The sequence below is a fragment of the Schistocerca gregaria genome, chromosome 3 (assembly GCF_023897955.1).
Source record: "Schistocerca gregaria isolate iqSchGreg1 chromosome 3, iqSchGreg1.2, whole genome shotgun sequence".
NCBI lineage: Eukaryota > Metazoa > Arthropoda > Insecta > Orthoptera > Acrididae > Schistocerca > Schistocerca gregaria.
This window is the reverse complement of record NC_064922.1, coordinates 913,128,127-913,141,955: the sequence shown is the minus strand read 5'-3', so window position 1 is coordinate 913,141,955 and position 13,829 is coordinate 913,128,127. Positions and strand designations below refer to the sequence as shown.

At 37.3% G+C, this 13,829-nt stretch overlaps 1 protein-coding gene across 2 annotated transcripts in view; it reads left to right on the top strand.

Annotated features, from left to right (window-relative positions):
* The window catches only part of LOC126355427 (methenyltetrahydrofolate synthase domain-containing protein), a 121,711-nt gene that overhangs the window by 82,978 nt on the left and 24,904 nt on the right, over positions 1 to 13,829 (top strand). For both annotated transcript variants that reach the window (XM_050005733.1, XM_050005734.1), the window contains one exon: positions 8,766 to 8,956. In XM_050005733.1, the coding sequence (XP_049861690.1) occupies positions 8,766 to 8,956 (191 nt within the window). The remainder of the gene's footprint in view (positions 1 to 8,765; positions 8,957 to 13,829) is intronic.

Sequence of the window (13,829 nt, the reverse complement as noted above, 5' to 3'; positions counted from 1 at the left end):
ACCAGCTTTTCTGAATTGCACAGGTGGGAACTTTCCCTGCAATACATCCTACGTTCCCGTAGCGCTCCTGGCCTTAACCTTCGTTAGTCACTGTCCTCGCCCATCCAGCCCCCTCCCTGTTCCCATTCCAGCACTACACAACTGTCATTTCACTGCTACACCCAGTCTTTTAATTTCTTTTTATTTCTCTTCTTTCCACTACTTACTCCTTCCCCCCCCCCCCTCCCCCCCACACACACCTTCTCTCCTGCCCTCCATCTAAACTGCAACACTTCACTGTCCAGCAGTCCCACCATACATTTGGGAGTCCCACAAGGTTCCATTTTAGGGCCCTTACTTTTTCTTGTGTATATCAAGCACCTTTCATCGGTAACATTACCAGATGACAAGTTTGTTTTGCTTGCCAATGATACAAACATTGCACTAAATAGCAAATCCAGTGTAGTCTTAGAAAGATCGACTAATAAAATATTTGTGGGCATTAATAACTGGTTCCTAGCCAATTCTTTGTCACTAAACTTTGAAAAAACACACTACATGCAGTTCAGAACTTGCAAGGGGTGTCCCACAAGTATATGCCTAACACATGACAACAAGCAGATAGAAGAAGTGGACTGTGTTAAATTCATGGTATAAATAAATTCAACTGGGAGGAGCACACCACAGAACTGCTGAAGCATCTCTCTATTTGCAATGTGAATTCTGTCGGACATAGGGGATATAAAAATGAAAAAGCGTGCATATTATGCTTACTTTCATTACATAATGTCATATGGTATTATTTCTTGGGGTAATTCATCAAGCCAAGCTAAAGTTTTGTGGGCACAAAAATGTGCAATAAGAGTTATATTTGGTGTGAACTAAGAACATCATGCAGAGGCCTGTTTAGGGAACTAGGGATACTAACTACTGCTTCCCAATATATTTATTCCTTAATGAAATTTGTCATTAAAATATATAACTTTTTCAAACCAACAGCTCAGTTTCTGGAATCAGTACTAGAAATAAGAATAATCTTCACAAAGATTTAAAGTCACTAACTCTTATACAAAAAGGTGTGCATTATTCAGGAACACACATTTTCAATAACTTGCTGACAGCCATAAAAAGCTTAACAACCAATGAAATTCAGTTTAAGAGAAGCCTAAATGATTTTTTGGTGTCCAACTCCCTAAATGAATGTCTCAGTAGAACCAATTTGTGTGTGTGTGTGTGTGTGTGTGTGTGTGTGTGTGTGTGTGTGTGTGAAGTACAATCTAACTTCTGCATCATTTCCATGCAGTAATGTGTTCATTGTAAACAAGTATTGTAATAGTTCTATTATATGTTTATTACCTTTCTTATTTTAAATTCAGTGCATTATGCAATCTTAGTAAATAGTGTTGTAAAATGATACTTCCATATACTGTTCAGTACTGTTCATTTTATTTTATACTGTGGATTTTTTATATTTTCTACTTTCAATTCCCTGTTGTTTTATGGAATTATCTTGCGTGGCAGTGTGTGTAAAGTAAATAAAGTGTTTGTTCAGTAGAAGTGAGAATTAAAGATTATTATATAAAATAGGTAACCATACATCTAGAAAAGGAAAGTTGCTACTCACCATGTAGCAGTGATGCTGAGTCGCAATAGGCACAACAAAAAGATTCAGACAATGCTAGCTTTCAGCCGTTAAGCCCTTTCTCAGCAGTAGACACACATACACGCATGCACACACACACGTGCAGTCTCAGAGAGCTGTAACAACACTCATTACTTCCCATCCTGGATTTTCCATTGTTTGATAAGCATACATTTGACAGAGGAACTTGAGAGTCTTACTTTAACTTTTCAATAAGTATACTCCTGAATGTTCATTGTTACTGATAATGATAATAAGTTTCAACTGAACTGAAATATTCAAAGCCACAATTAATTTTCATGTAGACTTTACCTCCTCTTCCAGGTGTTCAGAATTGAGTTATGTACTCTGGTAGCAAGATAACACACTTCCATCTAACATAAAGCAAGAAATTGGAAATCCCTGCCAGTTCAAAATAAAATTAAAATCATACCTCAATAGCCACATTTTCTACAAATTATCTGAATATTTAGATTCATGGATTGAAAAGTTATGTTAACTACATGGACAGGAGCAGTGTTTGTTAAAAAGCTGTGTGACAAGCAGTAAGATATTGTAAATAAGACTCAGTATTCACTGATTAAAAATATTTTCTTTCATAAAACCATTGTAATGAGGTTAGCATTACTGTGTAACCTGGCTTGTTCTCGTTCTTGATGAAATGTGCGGAACAAAGTGAATAAATACTGGAGCAATGAAGTATACCAAGTGATTGGAAAGATACACACATCATTCCTCATTTTAAGAAGGGCTGTTTAATAGATAAAAACAATTGTATACCTATCACTGATTTCAGTTTGTTGTAAAATTGTGCAACACATATTATGCAGACGTACTATAACATTTTTTGAAAATGAATATTTTCTCTGTGCAACCAAGATCTTGCAGAACTTAACATGATCTGTTCATGAGATCCAGTGGGCTTTAGATGATGTTGTCCATATGTTCTTAGACTTCCATAAAGCATTTTATACAGTTCCACACTGCCATTTATTGAACAAAATACAAGCTTGCTAAATATTGGACCAGATTTGTGGCTGGATTCTGAAATTTTGAAATTTCTAAAAGATAGAACTCAACATGTCACTCTTAATAAGATAGAATTATCCTGTGTTTGTGTTGCAAGGCAGTTACTTTGCATTTATAAATGATGTAGTAAATAATATAAGAAATTCCATGGGTTGTATGTAGACAGTGCTGTTGCCTGTGGGAAGGTTGCAACATGCACAGACTACAGCAAACGTATTGCATGTAAATAGGTGAAGAGATCCATTACTGTTTGATTATACTATTGAAAATAAATCAATGAGAGTAGTAACAACTGTAAAATATCTGGTAGTAACAGACTAGAGCATCTTAATGTGGAATGATGATGTGGAGCTTACTTTTAGGAAAAGCAAAAGCCAAGTTAAGATTGATTAGAAGAATATTAAGGAATTTCAGTTTACTCTTGAATGAAGAGGCTTACAAAAACTTGTTTGAGTGATTCTACATCTAATCTATACTCTGCAAACAACTTTACAGAGTATGATGGGGGAAACTTGATGTTCTACTGCTGCTTCTCCCATTTTCTGTTCCACTAGTAAATGGTGTGTGTGAATTGTATTGTTGGTAAGCATCTGTGTGAGCTTAAATCTCTCTAATTTTATCTTCATGATCTTTTCCCAAGATATTTTTGTTTTCAGAATATTAAGTGGAAACCAGTCAGTAATACACAATGACTCTCTTGCACATCCACTACTGGAGTGGGATGGGTATCTACCATGTTTTCACACTTACTAGACAAACCTGTGATGAAAAATGCATCTCTTTGCATCTTCTCTATTTCTTCTTGCAATCCTGTATGGCAAGGATCCCTTGAATATTGCTCATCAATCTGGGACCCTTATCAAGTAGCACTGATAGAAGTAAAATGCAATGAAAAGTGGTGCAGTTTGACACAGGTACATTCATTAAGATTGATAATGTTACGTAGGTACTCATCGGACTCCAGTGGCAGGTGCTACAAGAAGGCATTGTGCATCACAGAGAAATTTTCCATTAAAATTGTGAGAGTGCATGTCCCAAGAAGAATTGTGCAGCATATTACAAAAACATGAGCACCTTCCAAAATACCCTCATCAAGAAAACCAGACATTTGATGGCTTATTGAGCTTATTGAATCTTTCTATCCACACACCATTCATGAATGGAAAAGAAGTGTGAGAAAATAGTGATATCAGATGTGCCCTTCACCACACACTGTAAGTTGGCTTGTCGAAAATGGATGTAGCTGTACAGAAACCGGACTGCAGTTCTAAAATTCAAAGAACATGAAAACGAGACAGTAGTTGAAAGACAAGTGAGGAAATATTGAACTCTGATATTATTCATCATCTTTCACTCACATCATCAAAATGACATACATCTCCAAACTGTATCTTCCATCTTAATTCAGACCTTAGGCTGTACTGTAGATCAATCTATCACCATGGCTGACATTCCAGAAATAATATGGAAACAAAATAAATATTGCCAGTGCTGTTTTATATCTCTGTTTGTGCATGTACAGGATCATGCACCACATTGGTAGTGTCAACCAACCCTGGAGTAGGACAGGGTTTAACCTGTTTCCCCCTTGTTATTCAGTCTGTACACAGAGCAAAAGAAACTCAGGAAAAAGTTTGGAAACTGAATTAAAGGTTCATTTTTAAGTTTTAGTGATGGCATAATAAATCAGGAAGAAGTTATATGATGAGCATATACATTTACGTCCATATCCTGCAAACCACAGCAAAGTGTAGGACAAGTGATACTTCCCATAGTACCCAGCCCAGTACAAGAGTTTTTTCTCATTCCATTTGTGCATTGAATATGGGAAAAATAACTCCTAAAATAGCTGTGTGCATGCTAAAATTAATCTGAGCTGCTCTTTGTGGTCCATATGGAAATGAATCATAGGGAACAGTAGTTAGTTTTCACTAAATACTTGTTTTTAAACTAAAGTAAGCCTTCACGATATAGTTGGCATCTTTCTTCAAGTGAATACCAGGTCAGCTTTTTCAGAATTTCCTTGATACTCTCTCATGAGCCAAACAAATTTATTTAATATGGATCACACACTTAAGTGAATTCTAGAATGGGTTGCACATGTGTTTTGTAAGCCATCTCCCTGGCAGACTGTCCACACTTTGCATGCAAGTATTCTATCAATGCACTGAAGTCTGCCATTGATTTATCCACCACTGAACTAATGTGATCATTCCATTTTATTTCTCCAGAAATTCTTGTGCCCAGATATTTGTATGGGTTTTCTGATCCCAGCTGAGTTAACTGGTATCATAGTCATATAATATTATGCTTTTGCATATTGTGAAATGTATAATTTTATATTTTTGAATATTTAAAGCAATCTGCCAATTGTTGTTTGACTTGTCAGATGTGGTCCTATACTTCCGAAGCTTTTCTGAGATAGTACTTTTTTCCAGGCAATTGCATCATCTGCACTAGTTGAGGTAACTGTTCATGATTTGTCATATCACTAATACACAACAGTCTCAACATGCCTCCCTGGAGCACACCTGAAGTTACTTGTAAATCTGTTGTTAACTTTCCATTTAAAGTATCATGCTTTGTCCTCCATACCAAGAAATCCAGACCCAGTTACAAATTTCATTTGGTACTGCATATAACTGTGCTTTTATTAATAAGTTTTGGTGTGGTACTGAGTCCAAAGATTTTCAGAAATCAAGAAATACTGCATCCTCTTGTTTGCCTTTACCCATTACTTTCAACATGTCACATGAGAAAAGAACGAATTTTGTTTTACATGAATGGTGTTTTTGGGATAGATGCTGGGTGACTTAGAGGACATCCTTCTATTTGAAACACTGGATTTAATTTGTGTTCAGAATATGTTCTAAGCATCTACAGCAGATTGATGTCAGTGATATGTTATAGTAGTTCTGTGGACACTTCAGTTACGGAAGTTGTTGCAAGCCATACACTGTGAGCTTTTTAGAACCAGATGCATTTCGTTAAGCATTTCACTGTCTGTAGCTCTGTGCTTTGTTTTACACCTGATACTCAGAATTTGTTGTTTCTTAGAAGTTTCTTCACAGAGACTGTATAAGAGGAGGGCCACTCTCACCATGAACTGTTCTACTAAACAGTCCACCAAAAAGAGCACCTGTATTTAAAAAAAAAAAAAAAAAAAAGGTACAGAGAAAATACTTTTACTTGTGAACAACAAATACTATGCTATTTTACATTAACTGGTTTTAAAAATTATGTATGGTAAATGGCTCCTCCATTGTTGACACATTAATGAAGCATCCCCTGGAAGTTTTCCATAGTTCTTCGTGACATTTCCAGGGGAATGGCAGCCACTTCCTGGGTTATTGTCTCCTTACATTCATGTAGGGTTGTGGGGTGATGTTTGTACACTTGAGCATTTAGGTTTCCCCAAAGAGAAAAATCACAAGGTGAAAAATTGAATGACCTTGGAGGCCAGACAATGTATCTTCATGAAGAGAGACAACGTCCAAGAATTTTTAGAGGATACTGAGAGGTGTGACTATGGCTCTGTATTGTCGGAACCATACTCCTCCCTTTTCATGATCCCCAACAGACTGGTTATCTAAGCTCCCTACCTAGTGACAATAGCAATTTGAGTTAACTGTCACATACCTTCTTCAAAAAAATACAGACTCCACACCCCTAATTCAGCAATGGTGCATTGATTTGTCAATCACTTGCTATAATGAAGTCACTCATGAAGTTCTTGAGGGTTTCCTGCTAAGCTCCCTACCTAGTGACAATAGCAATTTGAGTTAACTGTCACATACCTTCTTCAAAAAAATACAGACTCCACACCCCTAATTCAGCAATGGTGCATTGATTTGTCAATCACTTGCTATAATGAAGTCACTCATGAAGTTCTTGAGGGTTTCCTGCTGCCCTCATAGAAATTTTGTTTATTTATATCATCTGACAAGTGGAAGTGACCCACATCAGAAGAAATCAAAGCAGCACCTGGGGGAATGTTCTGAAGCATTTCCTCACATACAGCTTTGCAAATTTCAAAGTCTCTCTCACTTCGTTCTTGGGTAACAATAATTTTGTCATATCAGACAATCCCAGGGTAGCTGCATGTTTGAGAACTAAACATTTGTAGAGTGCTGGCTGGACAGACTCACATGCGTCACATTTTCCTGTTTGTTACAGTCTGAGGTTCATAAGTAGATTTTCTTTCCTGTGGAGAAACAGATGCTGTAAAGTTTGATACCCAAACTTGAATGGTTGTTCTATCAGGAACAGAATCTTGTTGGCCAAGGTCGAACTGAATGTGAAATGTTTGAGTAGTAATCATAGAACCACCATTACAGATCTGCTCCTCTACAACAAATACATGATGCTCACCTAGCTGAGCCATTGCTTATGCTGAAAATGGCATTAACAGCTGTCAATCAATACCTCCTCCATGTCAATAACCCCATCACAATTCACACAGTGGCCTCTCCAAATAGGGGAGGTCTTTTTGCCAGTCCCTGCAGTTACATATCTGTCCATTCTTGTCTAATACTCTCCTAAACTTTATCCACTGTTCCTCTTCTTGTCCTGCCCAGAGCTCAATGTTTTACATTCCTCCTTGGGGTATGACACCATTGCTTGTCTACCTATTTTACTGTGTTAATAGTAGTTTCCTTTTAGTTGAATGATCACTGTGCTGTAAGTGCATCACTGTCAATTATCCAATTAATTGTGTCTATCCTCAAAGAACTCAGGTCTACTTTTTGTTTCTATTAGATCTGACATATTTCTGTTATGAGTCGGTGTCCCAAATATCTGTTGTCAGCAGTTTTCAGATAAGTTATTTAGAATTATTTCACATGATGTCTTGTGTCCACCGTGTACAAAACTATAGTTATCTCAAGAGATTATTAGATAATTATAGTCTCTTCCAATGGTAGTATAGTTGGGGAAATTGTATACCAGTGAGATTTGTGCTAAGGTTTTTTGTTTCATTTTGGGTTAGTCTGATTGTCAGTATAAGGCCCAATTAAAGTTGGTGAACACACATATGATACTCAGTCTTCCCCAGGTGATCTTGCTTGCAGCTTCAGTTTGTACCACATTGGATTTGAGTTTCTCATCTACCATGGCAAATACATCGCCACTATTTCTAATTAGTCTATCCATTCAGTATGCATTGAGATTTACCCCAAAAAGCCCACTACGGTAAATTTTGTATTATTACCAGCTTTCTGTACTTAGTATTATGTAAGCTCCATTCCTTTTTAATAATGCTTCAAACTGAGAGAGCTTCAACAGTTGCTCACTATTACTGTAATAGTCTTGCCTGTCAGGGGAGTTCTTTGGAGTTTACATCAATATTTCATGGTCTCCTATTGTTATCATTTTCTGGACTGGATGGAGGATTGCGTAATCACGCCAGTTGCACAAGTCTAACGTGTCATGGTCTGGTTTGAAGTCCTCGTCCAAGCCTTTCTCTTGACTCTGAAAATGCTCTGTCTGGGGACAATGCTGCAGATTGCAAACTTCATTGAAATCCCATGAGCAAAGCTCAGTTAAAATAAATCAAGGGTGATGGACTTTTGGCTTAGGTAATTGAGTTGGGAAATTAGATGGTAAAAGCAATACACACATTTTGCTATTTGGGCAGCAAAACAACTGACAATGGTGAAGTAAAGAGTACAGAAAATGCCTACTGGCAGTAGCAAGAACATTTTCAGAAAAAGAGAAATTTGTGGACATTGAGTTTTAATTTAAATGTTGGGCAGGCTTTTCCGAAAATACTAGTCTGGATTCTAGCCTCATGTGAAAGTGAAACACACACTCTGTTTTATATTTATACCAGTCTTCTAAATATTTTATCATTCTCCATCTCCTTCAGGCACAGATAAAAACTACCAGTTTTTGAGTTCCTAAAGCTTGTAATGTTTTTTGCCCTTTTTTGTATCAGCCCTGTCACAGTTTCAGCAGTTTGCAGCTCATTGCTTTTCAAATGTCTTATTGCAATTTTTGGCTTCAGATTTGACTTGAGATTGGCACTTATGTCTGTTCTGATGTTATACACTACAAGCTGATACGCCTGCATTTTGTATTTTTAATTTATTTATGAGAACTTTCTAACCATTTTCAGGTATTTGATTCTCTCCCTCATCAGTTGTTTAAGAGTCATGATGTTCCTGTTGACATCATCATAACACCAACACAGATAATAAATGTCACACCTCGACTTCCAAGGCCTCCTGGAATAATATGGAGTTTATTAACAGAACAGAGGCTCAGAGAGATACCTATATTGCAGGTCCTACGGGAACAACAAATGAAGTAAGTCTACTTTTGTTTATTTTATTTTTTCTTCTTTCTGCATGTTTTAACTTGTCTTCACTAATAATATCTATATGTACTTACCAAAATACACTCGTATGTAGTCCTTTCTGGTTTCTTTTTTGATAGTTGAGTATAAACACTGTTGCATTTACTAAACTAAAGCTACATGGGAGGTCATTTGCTCAAGGCTCAGTATCAAGGATAGGCATGAACGTGTTGTAAAGTGTGTAAAGACTGTTATTGGCGCCAAAGTTAGTGTCCAGTCCCTAGTGTGTGAGACAGGAAATGAGATTGATGGTAGACGACCAAAATCTGAAATGCTTAACACCATTTTCAAATGTTCCTTTACAAAAGAAAATCCAGGAGAATTCCACCAAATTAATCCTTGTACCACTGGAAAGATGAACAAAACAAATATTAGAGTCAGTAGTGTTGAGAAACATCTGAAATCAGTAAAATTGAGCAAAACTCCAGGTCAGATTTTGTGCTGAATTTGCACCTGAGTTAGACCCTCTTCTAATTACAATCTATCATAGATATTCCTTGAACAAAAGACCATGTCAAGTTCTTGGAAAAAGGCACAGGTCACACCCATCTACAAGAAGGGTATTCCAGTATCCTTGACACTAATTTGTTGTAGAACCTTAGAACATATTCTGAGCTCAAATATAATGAGGTATCTCAAACAGAATGACCCCCTCAGTGCAAATAGCATGGATTTCAAAAGCATCAGTCACGTGAAACCCAACTCTCACTTTTCCCACATGACTTACTTAAAGCTTTGGATCAAGGCAATCAGATAGATGGTTTATTTCTTGATTTCCGAAAAGTGTTTGACTCGGTACCACACCTACGCTTATTGTAAAAACTATGATCATATAAGCTATCAAGTGAAATTTGTGACTGCATTGAGGACTTTTTGGCAGGGAGGATTCAGCATGTTATCTACGATGAAAAACATCGTCATTTGTAGAAGTAAATTCGGGTGTGCACCAGGGAAGTGTGTTATGACCCTTGCCATTCAAGTTGCAAATTAGTGACCTTGCAGATGATATTAATAGTAGAATTAGGCTTTTTGCAGATGATGCAGTTATCTGTAATGAAGTACTAGCTGAAAGAAGCTGCATAAATATTCAGGCTGATCTTGATGAGATTTAAAGTGGCACAGAGATTTGCATCTTGCTTTAAATGTTCAGAAATGTAAAATTTTGCATTAGTATCCTATGACTATATCAGTGAGTCACTGTTGGAATTGGCCACTCATACAAATACCTGGGTGTAACACTTTGTACAGATATGAAATGGAATGATCACATAGGTTCAGTTGTAGGTAAAGCAGGCGGTAGGCTTTGGTTTATTGGTAGAGCACAGGGGAAATGCAATCAATCTACAAATGGACTGATCACTTTTGCGATTGGCTCTAGAATATTGCCCAAGTGTATGTGATCCATACCAGATAGGACCAACAGGGGTTATTGAATGTATACAGAGAAGAGCAACACAAATGGTTCCAGGTTTGTTTAATCCATGGGAGAGTGTCACAGAGATAATGAACTGAACTGAACTGAACTGGATGTCTCTTGAAGATAGACATAAACTGCTTGAAGAAAGCCTGTTAAAAAGTTTCAAAAACCTGCTTTAAGTGATTTCTCTTGGAATATAGTACAGCCCCCTATGTGTTGCTCACATAGGGATTGTGAGGATAAGATTAAAATAATTACTGCACCCACAGAGGCATTTAGTCAATCATTCTTCCTGTGCTCCATACTTGAATGGAATACGAAAAAAACCCTAATAACTGGCACAATGGGATGTACCCTCTGCCATGCACCTCATGGTGGTTTGCAGAGTATAGATGTAGATGGAGATTGTTTGTTCCTTCTAGAAACCACATGATTCACACCTAAATGTCATTGATCTTCCCCAATCATTTAGTCATCTTCGGAGGAACATTCAACAATAATACATCATTACAACTTTATAAATGGTCTGTATAATAAGATATCCTGTTAACAATACTAAATGCATTTTTACGTAGAACAACAAATCGATCTAAACTCACAGATTGTCCCCACTGAAACTGGAATCCGTGAAAATCAGGCATTTGTAGTAACAGTCATTACAAGGGGCAAGTAAATATGTACTAAATAATGCAACCCTTGTCTTGATCACCAAAATAATTTTATTTATCATCTCATGCTCTATTCCAGGAGTACCCAATCATCAAATCTGTGGTTCAAAACATAAAAAATAAGACCAGATATTAAAAGGAGAACATTGTAACAGTGTAGTAATAGCATTATTGCAGTATCCTTTTTTTAATATCTTGGCTTATATACTATTTTTCATATCATGAGTGTGAAGATGGAGTTCCCCCAGAATGTGCCATAAGGCAATAAATAAAATTATATTGGCGATCAAGACAAAGTGTTTTATAATTTAGTGCAAATATAGTCATAGACCTTTTTAGAGGCTTAAACAGACGTCAAACATGGAGTTTGATGTCTGTTTAAGACAGTGTTATTACTCAAGGAACATACCCATTGAAAGCACTGATGATGGCTGTTAATCAGTTGAAATCGATAAGCAAAATTAAATAAAGGAAACACGATCTTGCGACTGGTTGCTGCTTATTTGGTAATTTTATGGATATTAATGTCAGTGGACTGAGCTGAAATTGCTGAAACTGAATAGGACCCCAGGGTTGAACAGCATCCACAAAACTACCATCCAATATCATAGCCCAGTCACTGAAGACCAGAAAAGGTTAAATAGGGGAAAAATTTTGTGTAATCACAGTTATGTACAGTTGTAGGATGTGTTGCAAAGAACAACATACTACCAGTCCTGGTCAATGGGGTGTTTGCATGTTGGGCAAGGAGAGGGGAGGAGACCCGTTTAAAGGTCACTTTTTAACATTTTTATTGAACAACTCAAAACTCACAGATATTTCACAGAGCTGTACTGACCTTCCTGCAGCATATCTTATGAACCACTGGCGATATAGTGTCCCGACATTCCCAGCGGCGTTTATTTTCCATGAAGTGTGTTAACACTATATGGAATACAGAGATGAGTTACTAAAAGTATTAATGCAAGAAATGTATGTGGGCAGATTTAATTGAAATCTCTGCTCACTGTTCTATGCTGCTAGAGGGGAAACAGATTCTTAGTTCTGTAGCGTTCTGAGAAATTTGTCTTTCCCACCACCACAAGTGCTGTTCACTTTTTAGTTTACAGATTATACCTCCCAAGCATTGCCTGTCCTATTCTCTTATGTGAGTAGACAAAATAACTTCAGTGAGCTCTTTTTTTATGTAGAGGAGTTTTTATGAGTTTATTTAGGATTACTTCTTTGCATGTGTTAACTGAGCATGTATGTAAATTACATTCCTACAAACAATGTCTGAGAAATGTTTAATTTGTAAGTGTGATGCCAGCTACCTATGTAATGTATGTAATGCTTGTGGGGAAAGGACTGGATTGGTAAATGAGATACCTTTCTGCTGTCTATCATTGGTGTCATATTGTAAAGCCATTTAACTGTGTTGTTGTTATTTTGTGGTGAATTAATGAATGGCCCTAAAGTTACTGAACTTCTTTCACCACAAAGTAAGGCACTGGTAGACTGCGCAAATCTCTATCATTCAGGAATTCCTGACATTAGTAGAGTGAGCTGCACTGAGAGACTGAGTGGAACCACTTACCACACCTCTACCTTGCAAGGTGGGCATGAATATGGCTGATGGAATGTTCAGGTGTTCTGTAATGCATTGACTGACATATGATGAAACAGCTGAAGTTCCATAACGCATGGGTGGCGTACTCCTGTTACAGAAGGAGCCAATTTAATCGCTGAGCCTCTTCAGGTGTTGGAAGAGATGAGGTTGGGATGACGTATTTGATACTCCTCGTGCTGTGAAGACTGTTAAAGCCATTGACAGTGGAGGCAGCGAGATTGACATTGTCGAATACATATTGTCAGCATGTTACACTTTGGGCAGGCTCTTAACAGCTTCACAGCTCCAACTGTCGATCTTTTTTGCGTAATAACTCACTTAATAAACTGAAAATAACTGCACTATATAGACAAGAGCTCGGTGCAGCTATTTTGCCTATTTACATAAAAGAACAGTATAGGAAATACTGGGGAGGTATAGTCTGTCTGTAAACTGAAAAGTGATCAGTGCACATGATGGGCGAAGTCACATTTCCTGGAAGAATGCTATAACTGCTATACAGAAAGACTGAGGATCAGTTTCCCCTCTAGTAGCGTAGAGCAATGAGCAGAGATCTATATAGAATCTGTCCATACGAGCTTCTTACATTACTATTATTAGGAATTCATATCTGTATTCCATGTAGTGTTAACACACTTCGTGGAAAATGAACAACCCTAGGAATGTCGGGGCACTATGTTGCCCGTGATTCATAAGGTGTGTTGCAGACAAGTCAGGATGGCAGCTTATATAGACACACATCATTTTCATGCAAAATAAAGTGAAAATTATACTGGTAAAAGCAGTGAGTGCATGAATTACAGTGATCAAATCAGAAAGTTAAATGATCCTGTAAGTAGTCTTCAACTAACAGTTAACGTTCTACTGATTGATGTGAAAAAAAAAAAAAAAACTACATCTCAGTGTGTGAGCCATAATTAAAATTGCACTAGGGCTGTGTATGTGCGGATGGATGTGTGTGTGTGTGTGTGTGTGTGTGTGTGTGTGTGTGTGTGTGCGAGTGTACACCTGTCCTTTTTTTCCCCTAAGGGAAGTCTTTCCACTCCCGGGATTGGAATGACTCCTTACCCTCTCCCTTAAAACCCACATCCTTTCGTCTTTCCCTCTCCTTCCTGAAGAAGCAACCATCG